Source organism: Salvelinus namaycush, chromosome 3 (genome assembly GCF_016432855.1).
Source record: "Salvelinus namaycush isolate Seneca chromosome 3, SaNama_1.0, whole genome shotgun sequence".
Taxonomy (NCBI): Eukaryota; Metazoa; Chordata; class Actinopteri; order Salmoniformes; family Salmonidae; genus Salvelinus; species Salvelinus namaycush.
Genome location: NC_052309.1, coordinates 33,691,899 through 33,713,029, shown reverse-complemented (window position 1 = coordinate 33,713,029; position 21,131 = coordinate 33,691,899). Strand labels below are relative to the sequence as shown.

Sequence of the window (21,131 nt, the reverse complement as noted above, 5' to 3'; positions counted from 1 at the left end):
TATGTGTCCTTAAGTCTCCTGCTTTGGCTTAATTCTCATCCCTAAGATTTGCAAACATTAGTGCATGAAAAAGGCTTAGTCCAATGGACTGTTGCTAAGTGACTGAGTGTCCAGCTCTTTATCATTGTAAAGGAGGAATGTGTGTAAGTGACATCTTTGTCTGAGACCTCCACCCAGGGCTGGGTCCCAAATTGCACCTCATTCCCTATATAGTGTACTACTTTTGACCAGGGCCCTTATGGCTCTGGTCAAAAGTAGTTAACTACATAGGGTGCCATTTGGGACGAATCCCAGAGCTGCCGGTTGGCGTTGTGCAACATTATACAACGGGTGGGCTAATGCTTATTGGTTAAAAGCTCATTCTAGCCAGTGTCTATTCCACATGTTACCACCAGCTAAATCTATGATGTTAAAATGCCTTTTTACTCTGTTCCATTTGACTGTGCAAACCACTGTCTCATCAGCCCATCCAGGGAAGTTAACATGATCTCCACCATTAAAAAGCATATAGATGTTTTCTCACATTTCTTTTAGACTAACATTTAGTTCTCAGCAGCGGAGATTTGTATAAACCTTACTGTCCGTCTCTCCGACATTTGCAACATTGTTTCAATATTAAAACTGTCCCATAGTAATGAACGTGTAGGGGTCGGGAAGAGAGTGGCAGGCATTGTTTCTCAGCCAGTCGAAATCATGAATCAGCTGGCATCATTTTTATGGATATATACAAATAAATATCAATTGAAAAAAGGTAAAACGTAACAAAGTGCAGCTAGTTTGCACTCTTTCCAGCTTCAGTTTGAAGTTATTGTGTCCTAACGAGAGAACATATTTTCTCTGCCAGGTGATATCGTGCCTCATTTAGCTCATTGTTATGGATGTATCCAAATAAATGTCACTAGAAAACAGCTTAAACAAATGCAGCTACTGTTGTTGTTTTTGCACTGTTTGACATGACTAAGTTAGCTGTAGTTGGCTAGCGAGCAAACAAGGGATAAGAATGTTGCCAGCCAGTATGGCAATGGAACATTTAGAATGAACGACTGGGTCCATAGATACAGAACAAAAAGACTGAATGACTGGGTCGCGTCTCTGGCCACCGAACCAATAGAAGCAACGACCAGCCGGCTTGGCTAGCAATTGTAGTTTTGTTTCGGGACTATATCTTGTGGAAGGATGAAATAGTATGAATAGGGCCTCCCGGTGGCACGGTGGTCTAAGGCACTGCATCGCAGTGCTAGCTGTGCCACCAGAGACTCTGGGTTCGAGCCCAGGCTCTGTCGCAGCCGGCCGCGACCGGGTGGCCCATGGGGCGGTGCACAATTGGCCCAGCGTCGTCCGGGTTAGGGAGGGCTTGGCCGGCAGGAATATCCTTACCTCATCGCGCACTAGCGACTCCTGTGGCGGGCCGGGCGCAGTGCACGCTGACCAGGTCGCCAGGCGTACGGTGTTTCCTCCGACACATTGATGCGGCTGGCTTCCGGGTTGGATGGGCATTCTGTCAAGAAGCAGTGCGGCTTGGTTGGGTTGTGTTTCGGAGGGCGCATGGCTCTCGACCTTAGCCTCTCCCGAGTCCGTACGGGAGTTGCAGCGATGAGACAAGACTGTAACTACTAACAATTGGATACCACCACAAAGTTGGGGAGAAAAAAGGGGTAAAATAAAAAATAGAAATAGTATGATTAAATTCATCAAAATAGCGTTTTTAATGAAAATATGTCGATCATTATTTGAAAATGTTTGTCTCGGGCCCAACAACACCGGTGCTAATATATCCTCCGAACACTGGCTTCTCGGGCATTTTCACTTTAACTCCCTCTGTTGGATTTTTTGGTGATGTTTCCTCCATCTTTCCTTCACATTTCATAAAAAAAACAATAAGGGAATGTTTTGCTTTAATAATATGTAATCGGGCTATAAGTTATATCCAAATAATTTTTCTTCATGAAACAAACACAATCTAAATATAGCAGAATATAGCCATATATATAGCCGAATATAACAAAAGCCGAATAATTATATCCTCCGTAATCAATAGTATTACAACTGGGGATTTTTAATTTCAGTAAAATATGCAGTGTGTTTCTCTCAGTTGAATAAGCCGAACATAATCATATTGCCAGTAATCAATAGTATTTCGATTTGGGCACCGCCGCTCAGCCATCGCTCATCCATATACATATATGTACATATTCTCATTCAGCCCTTTAGATTTGTGTGTATAAGGTAGTTGTTGGGGAATTGTTAGATTACTTGTTAGATATTACTGCACTGTCGGAACTAGAAGCACAAGAATTTCGCTACACTCGCACTAACATCTGCTAACCATGTGTATGTGAGAAATAAGATTTGATTTGTTTGTCTCAGGTGAATAAGCTGAAGAGGGACCTCGCCTGCATGAAACAAGAATTGCAGCATAAAGAGCAGGGCTTTGAAACGCTGAAAGAGTAAGTGCAACCCGACATTACACGATCACAATTACACGTAGTAGTAGGCTTCTGCTTTTTTCGATACAGCCGTAAAAAGATTCCCATTATCAACACACTCGAGGCCCTCCTCTCACTATGGTCGAAAAGGCAGCTCCCTGGCTGAATTTGATGATGACCCTCAAAATTGTCAAATATCACAATTTTTGTCTGTGAAACACATTTCTCTTTGAATGCCTGGAGTGCCGCCTCTTGCATCTGTGTTGTGGAAAAAGACAGACGGGCCCTGCCTCAGTGCAGTGTGTATTTAAAAAAAAAAAAAAGGAATGACAAGCTACATAGTAGTTCGACTGGATTCCAACCGTTCTTCCGTGACCTTCATTTTGCTATCAAATTTCAAACCTCCCTTTGCTGTCAAACATTTACCAACAATCATGAAACCGTACTAATATACGAACACTGCAACATCCTGTCTGTCCTAAACTCTCCTTTCCCAGAGAAAATACTTCAGCGTCTTTATAACAAAAGACCAAAATAGAAGTAGAGTATCTATTCTAACAGCATGTATTTATACTGAAGTGGAAAAGGCTTGGATAGGCTTCACTGGTTCTAGTTCTCCTTGGTCTTCAGTGAAGGAGTGCTGCCCCCTCCCTCCTTTCCTCCCTCCTTCACTCTCTGAACAATGTGGAAAGACCTGTTATTCCACTGCATGCATGACTTGCTGTTGACTGACTTTACATATTTGATGCTGCTGCCACGGACGGTCTCTCCATGTGTAGCTGACTGTCTGGGCTTCAGGCTCTTTCCTCTCTCTACACCTGTGGCCCTTAAAATCCAGTTTGGTTCCCGTCCTGGATCCTTAGTTTTGTTATTGTTCACTCTAATCCAGATTAGATGAGGATGGTTTAAAAGTGTCACTAGTATTTTCATAGTGAAAATGAAAATGTTTTTTTAAACAACATACCTCTTTAACAAACACCAAACTAAAGATGAATAATATGAGAGCAAAAATGTACAAGGTTGATAGTGCTATCTATGTAGTTTTTAGGCCTACTCACTGATGCACAGTTTCATAACCTATATCACTGTCTGGTCAGTTTCCAACTTGTCTCTTTTTCACTCTTTCTCTCCCTCTCCCACCTTATCCCTGTCCCACCTTATCCCTCTTCCTCCCCTCCCGTCCCCTCCCTCCAGGATCGATCACAAGGTGTCCAGTGCGCCGTACGGCTTCAAGCTCCATGAGGCGCAGGCCATTCTGAACGAAGTCAAGTCTATCAAGGACGCCATCAGCTCCGGGGAGAAGGAGAAACAGGAGCTCATGCAGGTAAGCGGGGAGGGGGATGAGGGAGGGAGGGGATGGGGGTCAGGTGTTGTAGTGCTATGAGGAGATGGGTAGATGACAGCCTGTCAGCTTCATATGAGACGATGGGGGGATCAGAGGATGCGGGAGTGAGGGGGAGAACGGGTGGCTGTTTTGAGCTAGGCTGACTGGAGGAGGGGTTGGTAGTCGACCTACCTTCTTCATACTTCCTCCTCTGCTCTGACCTGAGGGAGTGGGACGCACGTGCGCTCATGCACACACACACACACACACACACACACACACACACACACACACACACACGCACGCACATCAAATGTGCCCCAGTTTTAATCTGGGTGGCAGTAGAAAACAACAAACTGTGTTTGTTAGTAGGGGCTGGGTTGTGTTTAATAATGCAGAGCCTCTCTCTCTCTCTCTCTCTCATGTGCTCTCATCAAGTCTCCCCTCCCCAGCCTTCTGCAGATGACAGTTCAGTTGTATGTACAGTTTAAGTCGGAAGTTAACATACACCTTAACCAAATATATTTAAACTCAGTTTTTCACAATTCCTGATATTTTAATCCTAGTAAAAATTCCCTGTCTTAGGTCAGTTAGGATCACCACTTTATTTCAAGAATGTGAAATGTCAGAATAATAGTAGAGAGAATGATTTATTTCAGCTTTATTTCTTTCATCACATTCCCAGTGGGTCAGAAGTTTACATACACTCAATTAGTATTTGGTAGCATTGCATTTAAATTGTTTAACTTGGGTCGAACGTTTCGGGTAGCCTTCCACAAGCTTCCCACAATAAGTTGGGTGAATTTTGGCCCATTCCTCCTGACAGAGCTGCTGTAACGGAGTCAGGTTTGTAGGCTTCCTTGCTCGCACACACTTATTCAGTTCTGCCTACAAATGTTGTGTATGATTGAGGTCAGGGCTTTGTGATGGCCACTCTAATACCTTGACTTTGTTGTCCTTAATTTTAAGCCATTTTGCTACAACTTTTGAAGAATGCTTGGGGTCATTGTCCATTTGGAAGACCCATTTGCGACCAAGCTTTAACTTCCTGACTGATGCCTTGAAATTTTGCTTCAATATATCCACATCATTTTCCGTCCTCATGATTCCATCTATTTTGTGAATTGCACCAGTACCTTCTGCAGCAAAGCACACTCACAACATGATGCTGCCACCCCAGTGCTTTCCGGTTGGGATGGTGTTCTTCGGCTTGCAAGCATCCCCCTTTTTCCTCCAAACATAACGATGGTCATTATGGCCAAACAGTTCTATTTTTGTTTCATCAGACCAGAGGACATTTCTCCAAAAAGTACGATCTTTCTCCCCATGTGCAGTTGCAAACCGTGGTCTGGCTTTTTTTATGGTGGCTTTGAGGCAGTGGCTTCTTCCTTGCTGAACGGCCTTTCAGGTTATGGCGATATAGGACTCGTTTTACTGTGGATATAGATACTTTTGTACCTGTTTCCACCAGTATCTTCATAAGGTCCTTTGCTGCTATTCTGGGATTGATTTGCACTTCGCACCAAAGTAAGTTCATCTCTAGGAGACAGAACGTGTCGCCTTCCTGAGCGGTATGACGGCTGCGTGGTCCCATGGTGTTTATGCTTGCGTACTATTGTTTGTACAGATGAACGTGGTACTTTCAGGCATTTGGAAATTGCTCCCAAGGATGAACCAGACTTGTGGAGGTCTACAATTCTTTTCCTAAAGTCTTGGCTGATTTTCTTTTGATTTTCCAATGCTGTCAAGCAAAGAGGCACTGAGTTTGAAGGTAGGCCTTGAAATACATCCACACGTACCCCTCCAATTGACTCAAATTGTGTCAATTAGCCTATCAGAAGCTTCTAAAGCCGTGACATAATTTTCTGGAAAGTGTATGTAAACCTCCTAAGTGTATGTAAACCTCCGACTTGAACTGTATGTGTGTGTGATTTGTATTGTCTGTCTGACTGCAGTGTATGAAGCCTGTCCTACTCAGTCAGCATTGTGTCAGTTGCCAGTCTTGTCTTTGCTGGTTTTGCTTGAATTGTGTACTTTAATATTAAAGATGAGGTTCATTCCACTCTGTGCTTCAGTGCTGAGCCATTTATTATTTATTTTATCACTGACTGCACTGATTTTATCATTGATTTAAGTAGGTTACCATGTTTGGCCACTTGCAAAAACACATCTTTATGCAATGTACAGGACTCTATCTCTATGAACACGACTATGGTCTGTATTATAGATTTAAACCATAGGACAGGAGCTTTGTGAATGGAAGACACACAGCAAAATATGTAAACAATACTAGCTGTGACTTCTCTCTGTGTCAAGCCTGTATACAGTATGTTTGTCTCCTCTCCCTGTAGAAACTAGCAGTGCTTAAGGATGGCTTCCAGCTGGACTCAGTGGATTCTCAGTCTGACCTGTGGGGCAGCAGCCCCTCCCTGGCCAACTCTGAGCTGTCCATCCCTCGACTCTACTCCGAAACCAGCTCCCAGACAGACATACCTGCTGAGGTGAGAGGAGGTTGTGTTCAGTTGGCACCAAATGGACAAATTGGGAGGCACTACCTGGACTTGTCCAATAAGAAACGCTTGTTTTCGTTTTCTGTTTAAAAATGTTTTGCTTTGGTGTGCCGTAATGAACAGGACCCAGGTGTATCCTTTGGAAGCGTGCCATGGAATGATGCACAGATACTGGTTGCATCACTAATTGATCAGAATGTAGGTTTGTCACACCACACCTTCAGTTCTGTTATTCTTTTGTTTGATCCAGTTTGGGACCAACACCAACAAGTTGGCAGAGAAGGTTCGACTAAGCCTGAAGTATGAAGAAGCAAAAAGAAGGTAACTTGTGTAACCCAAATAAGGGGTTTTCAAACTTTTCTTTCCCAGGCCAACCGGCGACCCAGGGAACCCCATCGTATGTTAGCACATAAAAATAAAGTAAAATTTAGTCTTCTCGTCAGGTGAATGATATTGGCAAGTAGAAGTAATCAACATTTTAAAATGACTAGATTTGGTAGACAGTTGTTTTGACCTCCCCACAGTTCATTGGAAGAGGAAGTGTAAAACTCTAACAATAGTCTATTAGCTAGAAAGGCACACTGCATGACCAAAAGTATGTGGACAATGCTCGTCGAACATCTCATTCCAAAATCATGGGCATTAATATGGAGTTGGTCCCCCCCTTTGCTTCTTTTACAGCCTCCACTCTTCTGGGAAGGCTTTTGACTAGATACTGGAACATTGCTGTGGGGGCTTGCTTCCTTTCAGCCAGAAGAACATTAGTTAGATCGGGCACTGATGTTGGGCGATTAGGCATGGCTCGCAGTCGTTGTTCCAATTCATCCCAAAGGTTTTCGATGGGTTTGTGGTCAGGACTCTGTGCAGGCCAGTCATTCCACACTGATCTCGACAAACCATTTCTGTATGGATCTCACTTTGTGCATGAAAAACAGCCCAAGACCATTATTCCTCCTCCACCAAACTTTACAGTTGGCACTATGCATTGGGGCAGGTAGCGTTCTCCTGGCATCCGCCATACCCAGATTCGTCTGTCGGACTGCCAGATGGTGAAGCGTGATTCATCACTCCAGAGAACGTGTGTTCACTGCTCCAGTCCAATGGCAGGAAGCTTTACACCACTACAGTCGATGCTTGGCATTGCACATGGTGATTTTAGGCTTGTGTGCGGCTGCTCGGCCATGGAAACCCATTTCATGAAGATCCCAATGTACAGTTCTTGTGCTGACATTGCTTCCAGAGGCAGTTTGGAACTCAATCAATCAATCAAGTTTATTTTATATAGCCCTTCGTACATCAGCTAATATCTCGAAGTGCTGTACAGAAACTCAGCCTAAAACCCCAAACAGCAAGCAATGCAGGTGTAGAAGCAAGGTGGCTAGGAAAAACTCCCTAGAAAGGCCAAAACCTAGGAAGAAACCTAGAGAGGAACCAGGCTATGAGGGGTGGCCAGTCCTCTTCTGGCTGTGCCGGGTGGAGATTATAACAGAACTATGCCAAGATGTTCAAAATGTTCATAAGTGACAAGCATGGTCAAATAATAATCATGAATAATTTTCAGTTGGCTTTTCATAGCCGATCATTAAGAGTTGAAAACAGCAGGTCTGGGACAGGTGGCGGTTCCATAACCACAGGCAGAACAGTTGAAACTGGAATAGCAGCAAGGCCAGGTGGACTGGGGACAGCAAGGAGTCAACATGCCCGGTAGTCCTGACGTGTGGTCCTAGGGCTCAGGTTTTCCGAGAGAGAGAAAGAAAGAGAGAAGGAGAAAATTAGAGAGAGCCAAGATTTTCAAAAACTCAGGAACTCTGTCGTGAATGTTGCAACCGAGGACTGATTTTTACGCGCTTCAGCACTCGGCGGTCCCGTTCTGTGAGCTTGTGTGGCCTACCACTTCACGGCTGAGCCATTGTTGCTCCTAGACTTTTTCACTTCACAATAACATCACTTTCAGTTGACTGGGGAAGCTCTGGCAGGGCAGAAATTTGACGAACTGACTTGTTGGAAAGGTAACATCCTATGATGGTACCACATTGAAAGTCACTGATCTCTTTATGGCCATTCTACTGCCAATGTTTGTGTATGGAGATTGTGTGGCTGTGTGCTCTTTGTTAGTGATCATGGGAGCCCTGACATTTGAGTTTGAGTGGAATAGGATCACCTGTTGCGCAGTGGGAGCCAGCTCCTCATAGCTGGTTGATGCATAGAATGAAATGTGTTCCTATAAGCCCGAGTTGCGCAACATTTCCATAGGATATGCAATTGCGTGAGAAAATACTTTTGATGGCCTCTGTTAAAAAGAGGAAGATTCTATAGGCTAGGTCTACTATATTTTATTTATTTATTTATTTATTTATTAAGCAACTTCCCTAATATTGCTTTGCTTTACAACCGGAGTAGCTTACCAGGCTGGCATGAAAATGAACTGTGGGAAAGCGTCCTCCTTCAAGCGCATACCGATGCTGTCTTCTATTTCCCACCGCCCCTGTTCCGACAGGTGCATGATAATGGCCCATTTCTAAATTATAACTATTTTCACACACATTATTTAGTACATGTAAAGATTAAATTGAGAATAGTCTGATGGGTGAGAATATTATCACACAGCCACACAATCTCCACTTTTTTGGTTACATGATTTCATATGTGCTTATTAATAGCTCAACACAGAATAGTCGCATGTGTGCACGCCCTCAAATCGTTTGGCGAAAATATCCTTTAAATTTTATTCAGCTTTGTTCAATTATTTTCTTAATAATATAAAATAATACCACGAAATTCTAAGCATATCTTGTCTGCCAAATGAACTAGTGTAGCCCACAGCCATTTGGCGTAGCCAGATCAGGCCCTATGTAAGGACAATTCATAGTATGCTATTCTGTTCTTCTGAAATGGACTACATTTTCTTAATTTCATGCTTCTTTAGACCTGTCTAAAGATCAGTGTGGATGCCAGGAGATGCTAAATGTGTTTATGTTAATTAACTGTCAATTACTGTGAGAAGGACAGTTATTGGCTTGACAATCACCGGCTGACAATTTCGTGACCCCCACAGCCCTACTCGTGAAACGACCTCTTACTTCCTCCATACTGGACACAGACACATGAAAATGGTATCCACAATGGTATTCTGTTGCAGCTAGTGATATTCATAAAATCATTATTTTTCACGTTATCCAGATTACTCATTCCCAACACAACCCATCAAGTATCAGTCTAGTGACTTTATAACTTGCTATGAGTGTTCATGAGCCTTTATAATGACCTTTAACATATTATAAGCCATATTATATCTCTATTAAACTTCTCCTCCACATAATTAAATACAACATAAAAGAACATGAATTATATGATGTCCTCTCCTCCCCCAACCCCAGGATTGCCACCATCGAGGTGCAGATAGCCAAACTGGACAGTGAGGCTTGGCCGGGGCTGCTAGACCCGGAGCGTGACCGCCTCATCCTCATCAATGAGAAGGAGGAGCTTCTGAAGGAACTGCAGTACATCAAGCCCTGCAAGAGAGCGCCCAATGAACAGGAGAAGATTGAGACTGAGAAGAAGATGCTTGAGAGAGACCTGCAGGCTGCCAGGGACAACCAGAGCAAGGCCCTGACTGAGAGGTGAGCATGGGAGGTGACGCGAGTGATGTGCCCCCTTTCGTTTATCCCCAACTAAGTAATCGTGATCACCCTGTGGCTCACTGACTTAATGAGAGTTGGCCATCACTCCATCCCTGGGTAAGGTCACGGTCAGGGAAGGAGGGATAAGAGGGAATACAGCTGCACACCCGGAAAGCATTATGGTCACATACAATGATACAGGAGATTCAATTAGTCATCCACTCTTCTGTCTTTGCAGGAAACTTTTATTGCCACTTTTTTGGCGTTTTAATGTTCCATTAGTCAGCACCTCACCAAAAGAGTGCATTCTTTTAAATTAATTTATACATCTCATTTCAATGCTTGCCAGACAACGGGTCGGCGTGTCTGTTGCGTGAAGGAGAGAGGGGGCCATTGGAATCCCACTGGAACTAGGCTGCAGTATATTCACAGACAGGGAATAGATAGGCAGAGCAAGGCCCACAACATACTGTACTGTACCTTAGCTGCAGTGAAAAGACATAGTGCAAGTGCCTCAGGTGCAGCACCTGATATGACTGTTACATTAACACAAAGGTCTACTCCCTGATGTGGACATGGTGATGGACTGGGCCCCGTGGCTCTGTTAATAGAAACACATAGAAACTAGACTGAACACTAACTATGGAAAACAGACTGACGTCTCCGACTAGGTTCAAGAAATCACTGTCAAACAGGTTGAAAAGCATCACACTGTGCTCTCTATGTTGACCTAACGTTGTGTATGTCGACCCAATGTTGTGTATGTCGACCCTGTAAGAGTTACTCCCAGACACACGACACACCTGTGCACCTTTTGTTGTGTTGGCTGCTTCAATCCGCATAACCTTTTTTCATGGCCCATGATTGTAATTGGATCACAGACTGTAGAAGTGGATAGTATATGTACTGTAGTGTAGAACCCATAGCCTCTTACCCATCACTGGTCCTCTGTAAGGTGCATTTTTACCCTTTAGTGATTGGACACCTGCACTCTGGATCAGGTAACCAAGGGGACTACAACAATTGGGCCTTGTGACTATGGCACATTCTCCTCTCTCACTCACATTCTCTTCTTCCTTTCTCTCTCACATTCCTGTCTCTTCCTCTTTCTCTCATTCATATTCCCCCTCCCTCTCCCCCTCTATCTTTGCTAAACAGCTACCTTGTTCTCTGTTCTCAATACTGTACCTGCATTGAGTTCCCTCTCTGGTTTCTCCCTTCCTGTAACCTGAGCGTCACTAACCGGGGATGTAGGTTGGAAACAAAAGATGCCTTTTTCTAACTGCTGGTTCTGTAACCGCGGCCTGGAAGATGATCAAAAGACTCAGTTATTATGTTATGGCCTGTTTCCATTAAAGCCTCATTATACTGACACACTCCACCAATAAATAAAGAACTGGATAACAAGATGTCTTTTATGAGACACAAGTGTCTTGCCTTTTGCTCTTTTAACTGTGTCGATACTGCGGTATATATTTTCAATCCGGCTGTGACCTAACATGTTTTGTTTTCTATCAGATTGAGATTGCACTGTAAGAGAAACAAGCTGGTGAGAGAGCTGGAGGAGATGGTTCGCCTGGCCTCATCACTACACACTCAGCTCAAGAGGTATGCACACTCACCCGTCTATATAACAAATTCAGCTACTGTCTCCCAACACTTCCACACTGTCAGTTCAGGAGGCACAATCACTTAAATGTATCTACTAAGCATGTAAACTCCTATTGCACAACTCGATGTGCACATTTAAAATTTTATTGTCTACATGGAGACACAGGCAACATTTTTACCGTGGAGGTCTTGGTGAGGTTATAGTCACTAAGGTGTAATGGTACACCGCTACTGCACTCTGCTCTAAAGTTGTTCACGAATCACTACACTTCTATGAGCACAGCCTCTTCTGTCTCCTCTCCTATCTAGCCTCTCACATCTCAAAATGGGCTTAGTACTTCTGAACATTCAACATTTTCATCCAATTAACCCATTTCACCTCTGAGGCAACTGTAGAGTTGCAAGCTGTTTCATCAGGTATTTTCAATAAACATCACAACCCGGCCTTGCCTGGCGCCCTGAGCCTACTCACTACCCTTTGAGGGGAAAGAGTGGAACTTTAATCCAAGGTCTACACGGGAGCTGGGGAATGGTGAAGATCACATTCCCCTCATTCACATGAAAGGATTTTATCTTTCATTTCTTGAACCCCATAAGTTCACATGAGGTCTATTCTAGACTACAGTATTTTCTAGGGATGCATGATATATCGGTGAACATATCGGAATTGGTCGATATTAGCTACAAATGCCAACATCGGCCTGATGTCTAGTTTAACGCTGATGTGCAAAACCGATGTCAAAGCTGACTTGCGTATGTACATGACGTAATGACGCCACGTAAAATGTAGCGCTTCACGTGAAACACAGCATTCCTAACCTAGCCCACAATGTCTGCTGTGTGGATCAAGCAGTCAACAAGTCGAGCGGTCATTTGAAAGAGTAAGAACATTTCAGCGAGACAACTCCATGTCGAAATCCATTAACGGCAAGATAATGGAATTCGTTGCCCTTGACAATCAACTGTTCTCTGTCGTGGATGATGTTGGCTTTCGCCGACTGGTCGAGCACCGGTACACACTACCAAGTGCGCTATTTTTCAGATGTTTCCCTACCGGAGTTGCACAGTAATAGCGTCCCTGCTATTAGCTTCACGACTGACATTTGGACCAGCGATGTCAGCCCCATGAGCATGCTGAGTCTGAGCACAGTGGGTCATCGAGGATTTCGTACTGAGGAAAGTTGTATTGCATGCTCATGAATGTGCTGGTTGTCATACCGCTGCTGCCATTTCAATGGCATTTGAGAACATGTTTGAAGCTTGGAAACATGAACACGCTAGCTCCATTCGAACAACTGACTCGAGAAATAAGCTCATCAACTGCGCCTGAAGCAGATGTGATACCCTCTGTCATGGCATTGAAACGCCTGCTCAACAAAACTGCCGACACAGGCTGTGAACAAGCGATTCGGTGGCATTCTCTGAGCCTCTTTACTGTGTCGCCACCATGCTCAACGCTATGTACAAGGACTGCTACTTTGATGCATACAAGAAACAGGGTTTACGTGAAATGTTACATACATAGCTGGACCAGATGGAAACGGACACAGTGACAGTGTGCACCGAGGGAGAGAGGCCACGGACAGACAGAGCTGAAACTTCACTGCTTGACATGTATGATGAAACCATGATTGGCTTGACTTCGAGACGTGTTATTCGGGAAGGGTGTCCCTCCTACCCTATAAAGAGTTCGATGCAACGTCTCTGAGTCATTCAAACATCTCTTCTCGCTTTTCATCAGAAAGCTTACCTCAACAGGACTGCATTTTCCAGAAATAGCTAAACTGTCCACAGGCTTACAACTTGCTCGCCGGGCTCTATTCTCGGGATTGTGCAACGGTGACAATTTTTCCTTTCCCTTCATCATAGCTAGAGGAAAAGTATTAGAGGGAGTAACGGTTACTGCTGTGACACGTCTAACTCGTTCACGACCAAGTTAGCTGTATCCAAACAGTGACTAGTCGTCGGCAAGCTAGCTTTTGGGGTTTTTACTTCGGCAAGAAAAGTTTCTACTAGCTACATCAAGCTATCTTTTCTAACCTGTCCTCTTGAAACAGTATCCGGCCATCACACCGAGTGTTACCGTCAGAGAGAACCCACGCTAATCGCTAGCTATCGGGGACTAGCCTACCATGCTATTTGTTCTGACAGTTAGAAACGTAGCATCCAAGCAATGGCGACAAAGGCATCTTCCACCCAAAATGAGGAGAAGCTCCCGATACGAATCTGTTCCTGTGGGAATAAGGTATCGGAAATGGTGTGAGGAGAAAAAGAGGGAGGGTGAAGCCCTCCAGCTCTGTATGCCCAGGAAGACACAGCCCAGTGCCTCACCGCACCTTCGCCCAGGCCGCAGCAGGTCGATCACCCTTGACCTTTTTAAGATCCCGGTTCGCAGCCTGGGGAACCTTGGGCCCCTGGTCTAAGAAGCCTTCCTTCCTGCCCATGGCACCCAGGGGCCAGCCTGCTACTAACCCCACCCAGGGGGTAAGGAGGAAGAAGCACATGGCCTAGCGATGTTCCCATCGCCAGAGAGGCAAGTACAGTCTCCCCCAAGCACTGTTCTATCCCCTGCTCCAATCCTGAGCCTGTTCCAGGGTGAAAGTTCCCAGGCACCTCAGTGTTCTGTCCGGCGTACCAGGCCCGAGTTGGTACAGCCCAAAGAGAAGAGACAATATTCAGATGGATGCTTCCACAAATCCCCCCTCTTGTCTCACACTCCCCAATGTCAGTTCACATTTTTTTTTTAATACTAGCGCAACCAGGCTACAGGCCAAGGGCGCAGTCAGACATGTTGTTTCTCAGAAAAGCAAAATAAATAGGGTGCCTCCCTATAACACCACCAGAGGGAGCTACTGCTCCTTCTGCGGTGACAGGCCACATAAGCGCGCTCCCGCTACGTGCCAGCCAGACGCGCGTAGTGCGTCACGGCCTGTCGTACACCCTACCCCCGACAGAGGGTGCTGCGGCACCATCTATGGGGGAAAGCCCGGTCAGCTCTCTCTCGGAGCAGCTAATTGGCGGGCATGCGCAGTGTCAAACTGGGTACAGGGCACGATAGACAGGGGATACAGACTTAAATTCGCTGTCACCCCACCCAGATTCAAGGGAAACCTATGCGCTCAGGGAGAATCAGCGGGTGTAATCGAGGAAATCACATCGCTAGTAGGAAAAAGGGCAAGAAGAATTGTTCATCTTGACCAAAGCTACTTCGGTTTTTACTCAAGATATTTCCTGGTTCCAAAAAGGAAGGGGGGGGGGGGGGGGGGGGGGGGGCATACGCCCAATCTTAGATCTACGTGCTCTGAACAGACACATGAGAAAGTACACGTTCAGAATGTTGACAAACACTGCTCTGCTACATTCTGTGTGCCCAGGCGATTGGTTCCTATCCGTCGACCTGAAGGACGCTTACTTTCACATCTCAATATACCCCACTCACAAAATTTCTCAGATTCGCTTTTCAGGGCATAGTCTATGAATTTCTGGTGCTCCCTTTCGGCCTCTCTGTCACCTTATGTTTTTCCGAAGTGTACCGAGGCAGCCATAGCCCCACTCAAAGAGAAGGGCATTCGGCTGATGACGTACATAGACGATTGGCTGCTGTGCGAGCAATCGAGACGAGGTCTTAGAACACAGTCAGCTATTATTGGAACACCTGACACTTCTAGGTTTCAGAATAAACGCAGTAAAGAGTATTCTGATTCCCACGCAGACAATCTCTTTCTTAGGTTTAATCCTGTATTCGGTATTGCTCAAAGCTCGCCTTTCGGTGGAACGTATAAGAACATTTGAAGATTGCCTAGCACTGTTTCGCATAGGGAACCTGGTCTCTTTCAAAACATGCCTGAGGCTACTAGGCTTGATGGCATCGGCTTTAGCAATCATTCCATTAGGATGTTTGAATATGAGAGGGTTCCAACGCTGGGTCTCTTCTCAGGGTCTGAGCCCAATACGTCACAAACATCAAATCTCAAGACTGCATGGTAGCACTGCACTCCTGGAGACACAGGACGTGTCTGTCACAGGGTGCCCAGATGGGCACTATTTTATCCAGAAAAGAAGTCATGATGGACGCCCCTCTTTCTTGTGTTGGGGTGTGACCCACAAGGGCAGAACAGTCAACGGGGTGTGGGGACCCCATCTCAGTCCTACTCACATAAACTGCCTGGAACTCCTTGCAGTGTCCCTAGCATTAAAGTTGTTCCTCCCATTTTTGGAGGGTTGTCATGTTCTAGTCAGAACAGACAATACCACTGTTGTGGCTTACATAAAGAGACAAGGGGGACTGCGATCCGCTCACTTACACACACTGGCACGCAGACTGATTGTGTGGAGCAGTGTGCATCTCCAGTCACTGAGAGCTACTCATGTACCGGGAGTATTGAATCTGGGGGCAGATTTACTTTCCTTGGGGAATCCTCTATTCGGAGAGTGGAAACTTCACCCAGAGGTAGCCAATCGGGTTTGGATGCACTTCGGCATTCCAGGAGTGGATCTTTACGCATCAATGGAGAATACTCAGTGTCCACTGTTTTTTCCCCTGAGTGATCAGGATGCATTGATGGGAGTGGCCAGGCGTCCTCCTGTATGCATTCCTCCTATTGCCCTGATTTCCCCCCCCTCCCCCCCTAGCCAGGGTGCGGGAGAAGGGGCTATCGCTCATGCTAATAGCGCCACATTGGCCAGGGAAACACTGGCTAGCGGAGATCACTCAACTACTATGTGGTCCTTTGTGGCCCCTCCCCCTGCGTCGGGACCAACTGTGCCAGGCGCGAGGCGAGATTTTACACTCTCACCCGGAACGGTTGGCACTCTGGGCCTGGCCCGTGAATGGTGCATCTTGAACACTGCCGGGCTTCCTCAAAATGTAATTTAGACTATTCAGGGTGCTAGAGCCGCATCCACCAGGCCCCTTTATAATTATAAATGGCAGGTGTTTGAGGAATAGTGAGCTAAAATACAGATAGTGTTATTCCAGTGCTCTGTCTCAGTAATTCTGTCTTTTCTACAGGAATTATTAGAAAAGGGAAAGGCTTTTTCTACTATTAAAGTATATCTGGCAGCTATTTCGGCTTGTCATGTGGGTTTTGGGAACACGACAGATGGGCAACACCCCCTTGTCGCCCGTTTTATGCACGTCGCTTGCGTCCGGTGTCCAAACAGCTGGCCCCGTCATGGGATTTATCAATTGTTTTGGATGCTCTATGCCAAAAGCCTTTTGAGCCTCTGGATCAGGTGGAACTGAAGATGCTTTCATGTAAGACCGCGCTATTACTAGCACTGGCAACACGTGTAAGTGACATTCACGCATTCTCTGTGTACTCGTCCAGTGCGCAATTTGCACCTGGTAACAAAAGGGTATCATTGCAGCCTAACCCCGCATTTATCCCTAAGATTATGAACCCATCTTTGATGCGTCTTCCCCTTGAGCTTGTAGCTTTTTATCCCCCACCGTTTTCCTCTCCGGAACGGCAACGGTTGCATATGTTGTGTCCAGTACGTGCTCTGCGCATCTAGATGGACAGGACTAAGGGATTTAGGAAACGTGATCAGTTGTTTGTTTCCTGGGCGAAACCACACACAGGTAAAACGCTCACTAAACAACGCCTCTCCCACTGGATAGTGGGGGCTATTGCTTTGGCCTACACAAGTAAGGGTCTCCAGTCTCCTGCTGGCCTACGGGCTCATTCTACTAGAGGAATGGCTACGTCCTGGGCTTTATTTAAGGGCATATCTATCCAAGATATTTGCTCCGCAGCGAGTTGGGCTTCGCTTCATACATTTGCAAGGTTTTATAGGCTCGATGTTACTGCACCGACCCTGGCGCATAGTGTTTTACGTATAGGATCTTCTGAGGGGCAAGGCCCATTTGTGTGATATATAGACCAGGGAAGTCGGTCGTCAGGATAAGCTTGTCTGGCAATACGGGAGTCAGTATATCCCATAGTGAAATACCGAAATTAATACTTGAAAGAGAACTATAGGTTACGACTGTAACCCCGGTTCTCTGATAGTATGAGTGAGGTATTTCACCAGAACGCCCTCCTTCCACCGTAGGCATGGTGCCAGGTTTCCTCCATATGTGACGCTTGGCAATCAGGCCAAAGAGTTCAATCTTGGTTTCATCAGACCAGAGAATCTTGTTTCTCATGGTCAGAGTCATTTAGGTGCTTTTTGATAAACTTCAATCGGGCTATCGTGCCTTTTACTGAGGAGTGGTTTCTGTCTATCCACTACCATAAAGGCCTTATTGGTGAAGTGCTGCAGAGATGTTTTTCCTTCTGGAAGGTTCTCCCATCTCCACAGAGGAACTCTGGAGCTCTGTCAGAGTGACCATCCGGTTCTTGGTCACCTTCCCGACCAAGGACCTTCTCCCCCGATTGCTCAGTTTGACCGAGTGGCCAGCACTAGGACGAGTCTTGGTGGTTCCAAACTTCTTCCATTTAAGAATGATGGAGGCCACTGTATTCTTGCAGACCTTCAATGCTGCAGACATTTTTTGGTACCCTTCCCCAGATCTGTGCCTGGACACAATACTGTCTCGGCGCTCTACGGACAGTTCCTTCCAATATTTTTATTGACAAAAAAGAACTAGACCTATAGCCGATATTTACAATTTTAGCGGCCTTTTAAGCATTCTAGTACAGTTCAATAGTTGAAACACACACATTGACATAAAAGTTATTTTGTTGGCATTTACGTATGTCCCCATTACCAGTAAAACCTTTTTTCTTTCACTTACTTGCAGTTTCATTTGCTCAGTCGTTTCGTTCTCAACCAGGATTTTATCATATATGTCAAGAAGTGAAGTTTCAGCTCTGTCTGTCCGTGGCCTCTCTTCCTCAGTGCGCACTGCCACTGTGTCCGTTTCCATCTTGTCCAGCTGTGTATGTAACATTTCACGTAAACCCTGTTTCTTGTCTGCATCAAAGTAGTGGTCCTTGTACCTAGCATCGAGCATGGTAGCGACACAGTAAAGAAGCTCAGAGAGAATGCCACCGAATCGCTTGTTCACAGCCTCGAGTACTTTTGCAAGTTTTAACCCCATGGTCTGTGTTGGCAGTTCGTTGAGCAGGCGTTTCAATACCATGACAGAGGGTATCATGTCTGCTGCAGACGCAGTTGATTAGCTTATTTCTCGAGTCAGTTCGAATGGCGCTAGGAGTGTGTTCATGTTTTCGAATGCCATTGAAATGGCAGCAGTGTAATGAGAACCAGCACATTCTTGAGCATGCAATACGGCTTTCCTCAGTACGAAATCCTCGTCAACCCACTGTGCTGTCAGACTCAGCATGCTCATGGGGCTGACATCGCTGGTCCAAATGCCAGTTGTGAAGCTAATAGCAGTGACGCCCATAGCAAGAAGCTCATAGATGTGCGTTTCAACAATACTGTGTAACTCCGGTAGGGCAACATCTGAAAATTAGCGCCTACTTGGTAGTGTGTACCGGGGCTCGTGGTGCTCGACCAGTCGGCGAAAGCCAACATCATCCACGACAGAGAACGGTTGATTGTCAAGGGCAATGAATTCCATTATCTTGGTGTTAATGGATTTTGCCTTTGAGTTGTCGACCTGAGATTGTCTTAGTCTTTTAAATGACTGCTCGATTTCAACTTGTTTAGTTGTTGGAAGTGTGTGCTTACTATTTTTCTGCTTTTGTTCTGTGTATCACTGTATTTTTCATGGCATCATCTACCTACGTTGTATAGGGATGCACGTCAGCTTTGACATCGGTTTTGCACATCGGCGTTAAACTAGACATCAGGCGGTAGTTGCCGGAAGTTAAATTTTTTTACATTTTATATCGTGCATTCCTTATTTTAATCAATTTTAGAATAAGACTGTAATGTAACAAAATGTCAAGGGATCTGAATACTTTCCGAATGCACTGTATTTGGTTTTGGTTGAAGATCTGATAACGTTCAGTCTCAAAAATAAAGAAAATCAGAAAGTGGGCACTTTTTCACAGCACTAACTTCAACAATAGAGAGAGACAGAGAGAACATCTCTGTCTCTGTGTCTGTCTGTCTTTGTTCTCCTATCATGCCTAATTCGTCCTCTCTTTCTGGCTGATATACAGTACATCAAAGGGCTGAGATGCAGAGAAACTCCCCTGTGTCATTCCTTATGAACTTGCCAAGCTATAATTAGGATGTTTGCTGTAGAGCAGAAACTGCATTTGAAGTTACGGAGGGCTAAATGAGGGGAGGAAAATAGGGTTTTCAGTGCCCACACAGACAGGGGAATGGTTACGGAAAGCATAGGTCAGACCAGCCGTCTGTGAGCTGAAGCGCAGCTGGGTCATAGGTCTACCTGGAGTGTGCTCCTAGTGCTTCTAACACTGGTCTTCTCTCTCTCTCTTTATCTCTCTCTGTTGGTCCCTTGCTCCCTTTTATTCTGGTCCCAATTCTCTCTCTCCCTCCTCTCTGCCCTCTTTCTGTCTCATTCTGTCCCTCCTTCCTTCTCCCCATCCAATCCTCTCCTTTGCCTCTTTTTCTATCCATCTACTTCTATCCCCTCTCTTTCTCTCTCTCTCTCTCCTGGCTCATTCTCTCTTCCCTCCTTCTCTCAATCCAACCCTCTCCTCCCTCTCTTCCTACAGTCTGTCGGCCAGCACACTGTCGTGTTCGTCAGGCAGCAGCCGTGGCTCGTTGACCTCCAGCCGGGGCTCTTTGGCTACCACATCCTCCCTGGGCTCCACCTCCTCCCTGAGCTTTACCGACATCTACCTGGAGCAACCCGAGCTGGGAGACCCCGACTTCCAGAACAAACTGGAAACCCTACTGCAGGAGGGCGGCCCGGTGGTCAGCTTCCGGCCCTCCAGCTCCATCACCACCATCCACGAGCACGAGGTGGTCCCTGTAGTAGATGCCGGGACTGGGGCTGTTGTCGGCGGGGGAGCGGAGGCCGGCACCAGGCTACAAGCGCTGAGACTATCGGAGACGCCAAGGTCCATGAGCTCGCTGTCGCCGAGGTCTTCGCTGTCGTCGCTCTCGCCACCCTGCTCGCCCCTGGTCATGGACTCCACATTCCTCTCAGGGGAGGGGTTTGCAGTGTTGGGGGGCCCGGGGGAGCTGGATGTGGAGCTGCATTGCAGGCTGACAGAGCTGGGGCTGGACAGGGAGGAGCAGCAGCGAGGTGGAGGGGTGGAGATGGACACTAAGCAGGCCATGGCTGGAGAGGTGCTTAAAGGTACAGTCACTGTCTATTATCTGAAATTGGTACAGCATTGTCAGAAGTCATTGTTTGAACTGTGACTGTGTGGTGGTGGAAAAAGTACCCAGTTTTCATACTTGAGTAAACGTAAAGTGACTCGAGTGAAAGTCACCCAGTAAAATACTACTTGAGTAAATATACTTCAGTATCAAAAGTACATGTAATTGCTAAAATATACTTAAGTATCAAAAGTGAAAGTATAAATAATTTCAAATTCCTTATATAAAGCAAATGTCATAATTTACTTGTTTTTTTTAAATTTATGGATAGCCAGGGGCATGCTGCAACACTGACATAATTTACAAACTAAGCATGTGTTTAGTGAGTCCCCCAGATCAGAGGCAGTAGGGATGACCAGGGATGTTTTCTTGATAAGTGTGTGAATTAGACAATTTTCCTGTCCTGCTAAACTTTCAACATGTC

At 45.6% G+C, this 21,131-nt stretch overlaps 1 protein-coding gene across 1 annotated transcript in view; it reads left to right on the top strand.

Annotated features, from left to right (window-relative positions):
- LOC120030481 (protein KIBRA-like) overlaps positions 1-21,131 on the top strand; it is a 48,015-nt gene that overhangs the window by 8,190 nt on the left and 18,694 nt on the right. Inside the window, exons 5-11 of the mRNA XM_038975896.1 lie at positions 2,368-2,447; positions 3,621-3,750; positions 6,102-6,251; positions 6,511-6,581; positions 9,638-9,880; positions 11,399-11,488; positions 20,095-20,684. Coding sequence (XP_038831824.1) covers positions 2,368-2,447; positions 3,621-3,750; positions 6,102-6,251; positions 6,511-6,581; positions 9,638-9,880; positions 11,399-11,488; positions 20,095-20,684 — 1,354 coding nt within the window. The remainder of the gene's footprint in view (positions 1-2,367; positions 2,448-3,620; positions 3,751-6,101; positions 6,252-6,510; positions 6,582-9,637; positions 9,881-11,398; positions 11,489-20,094; positions 20,685-21,131) is intronic.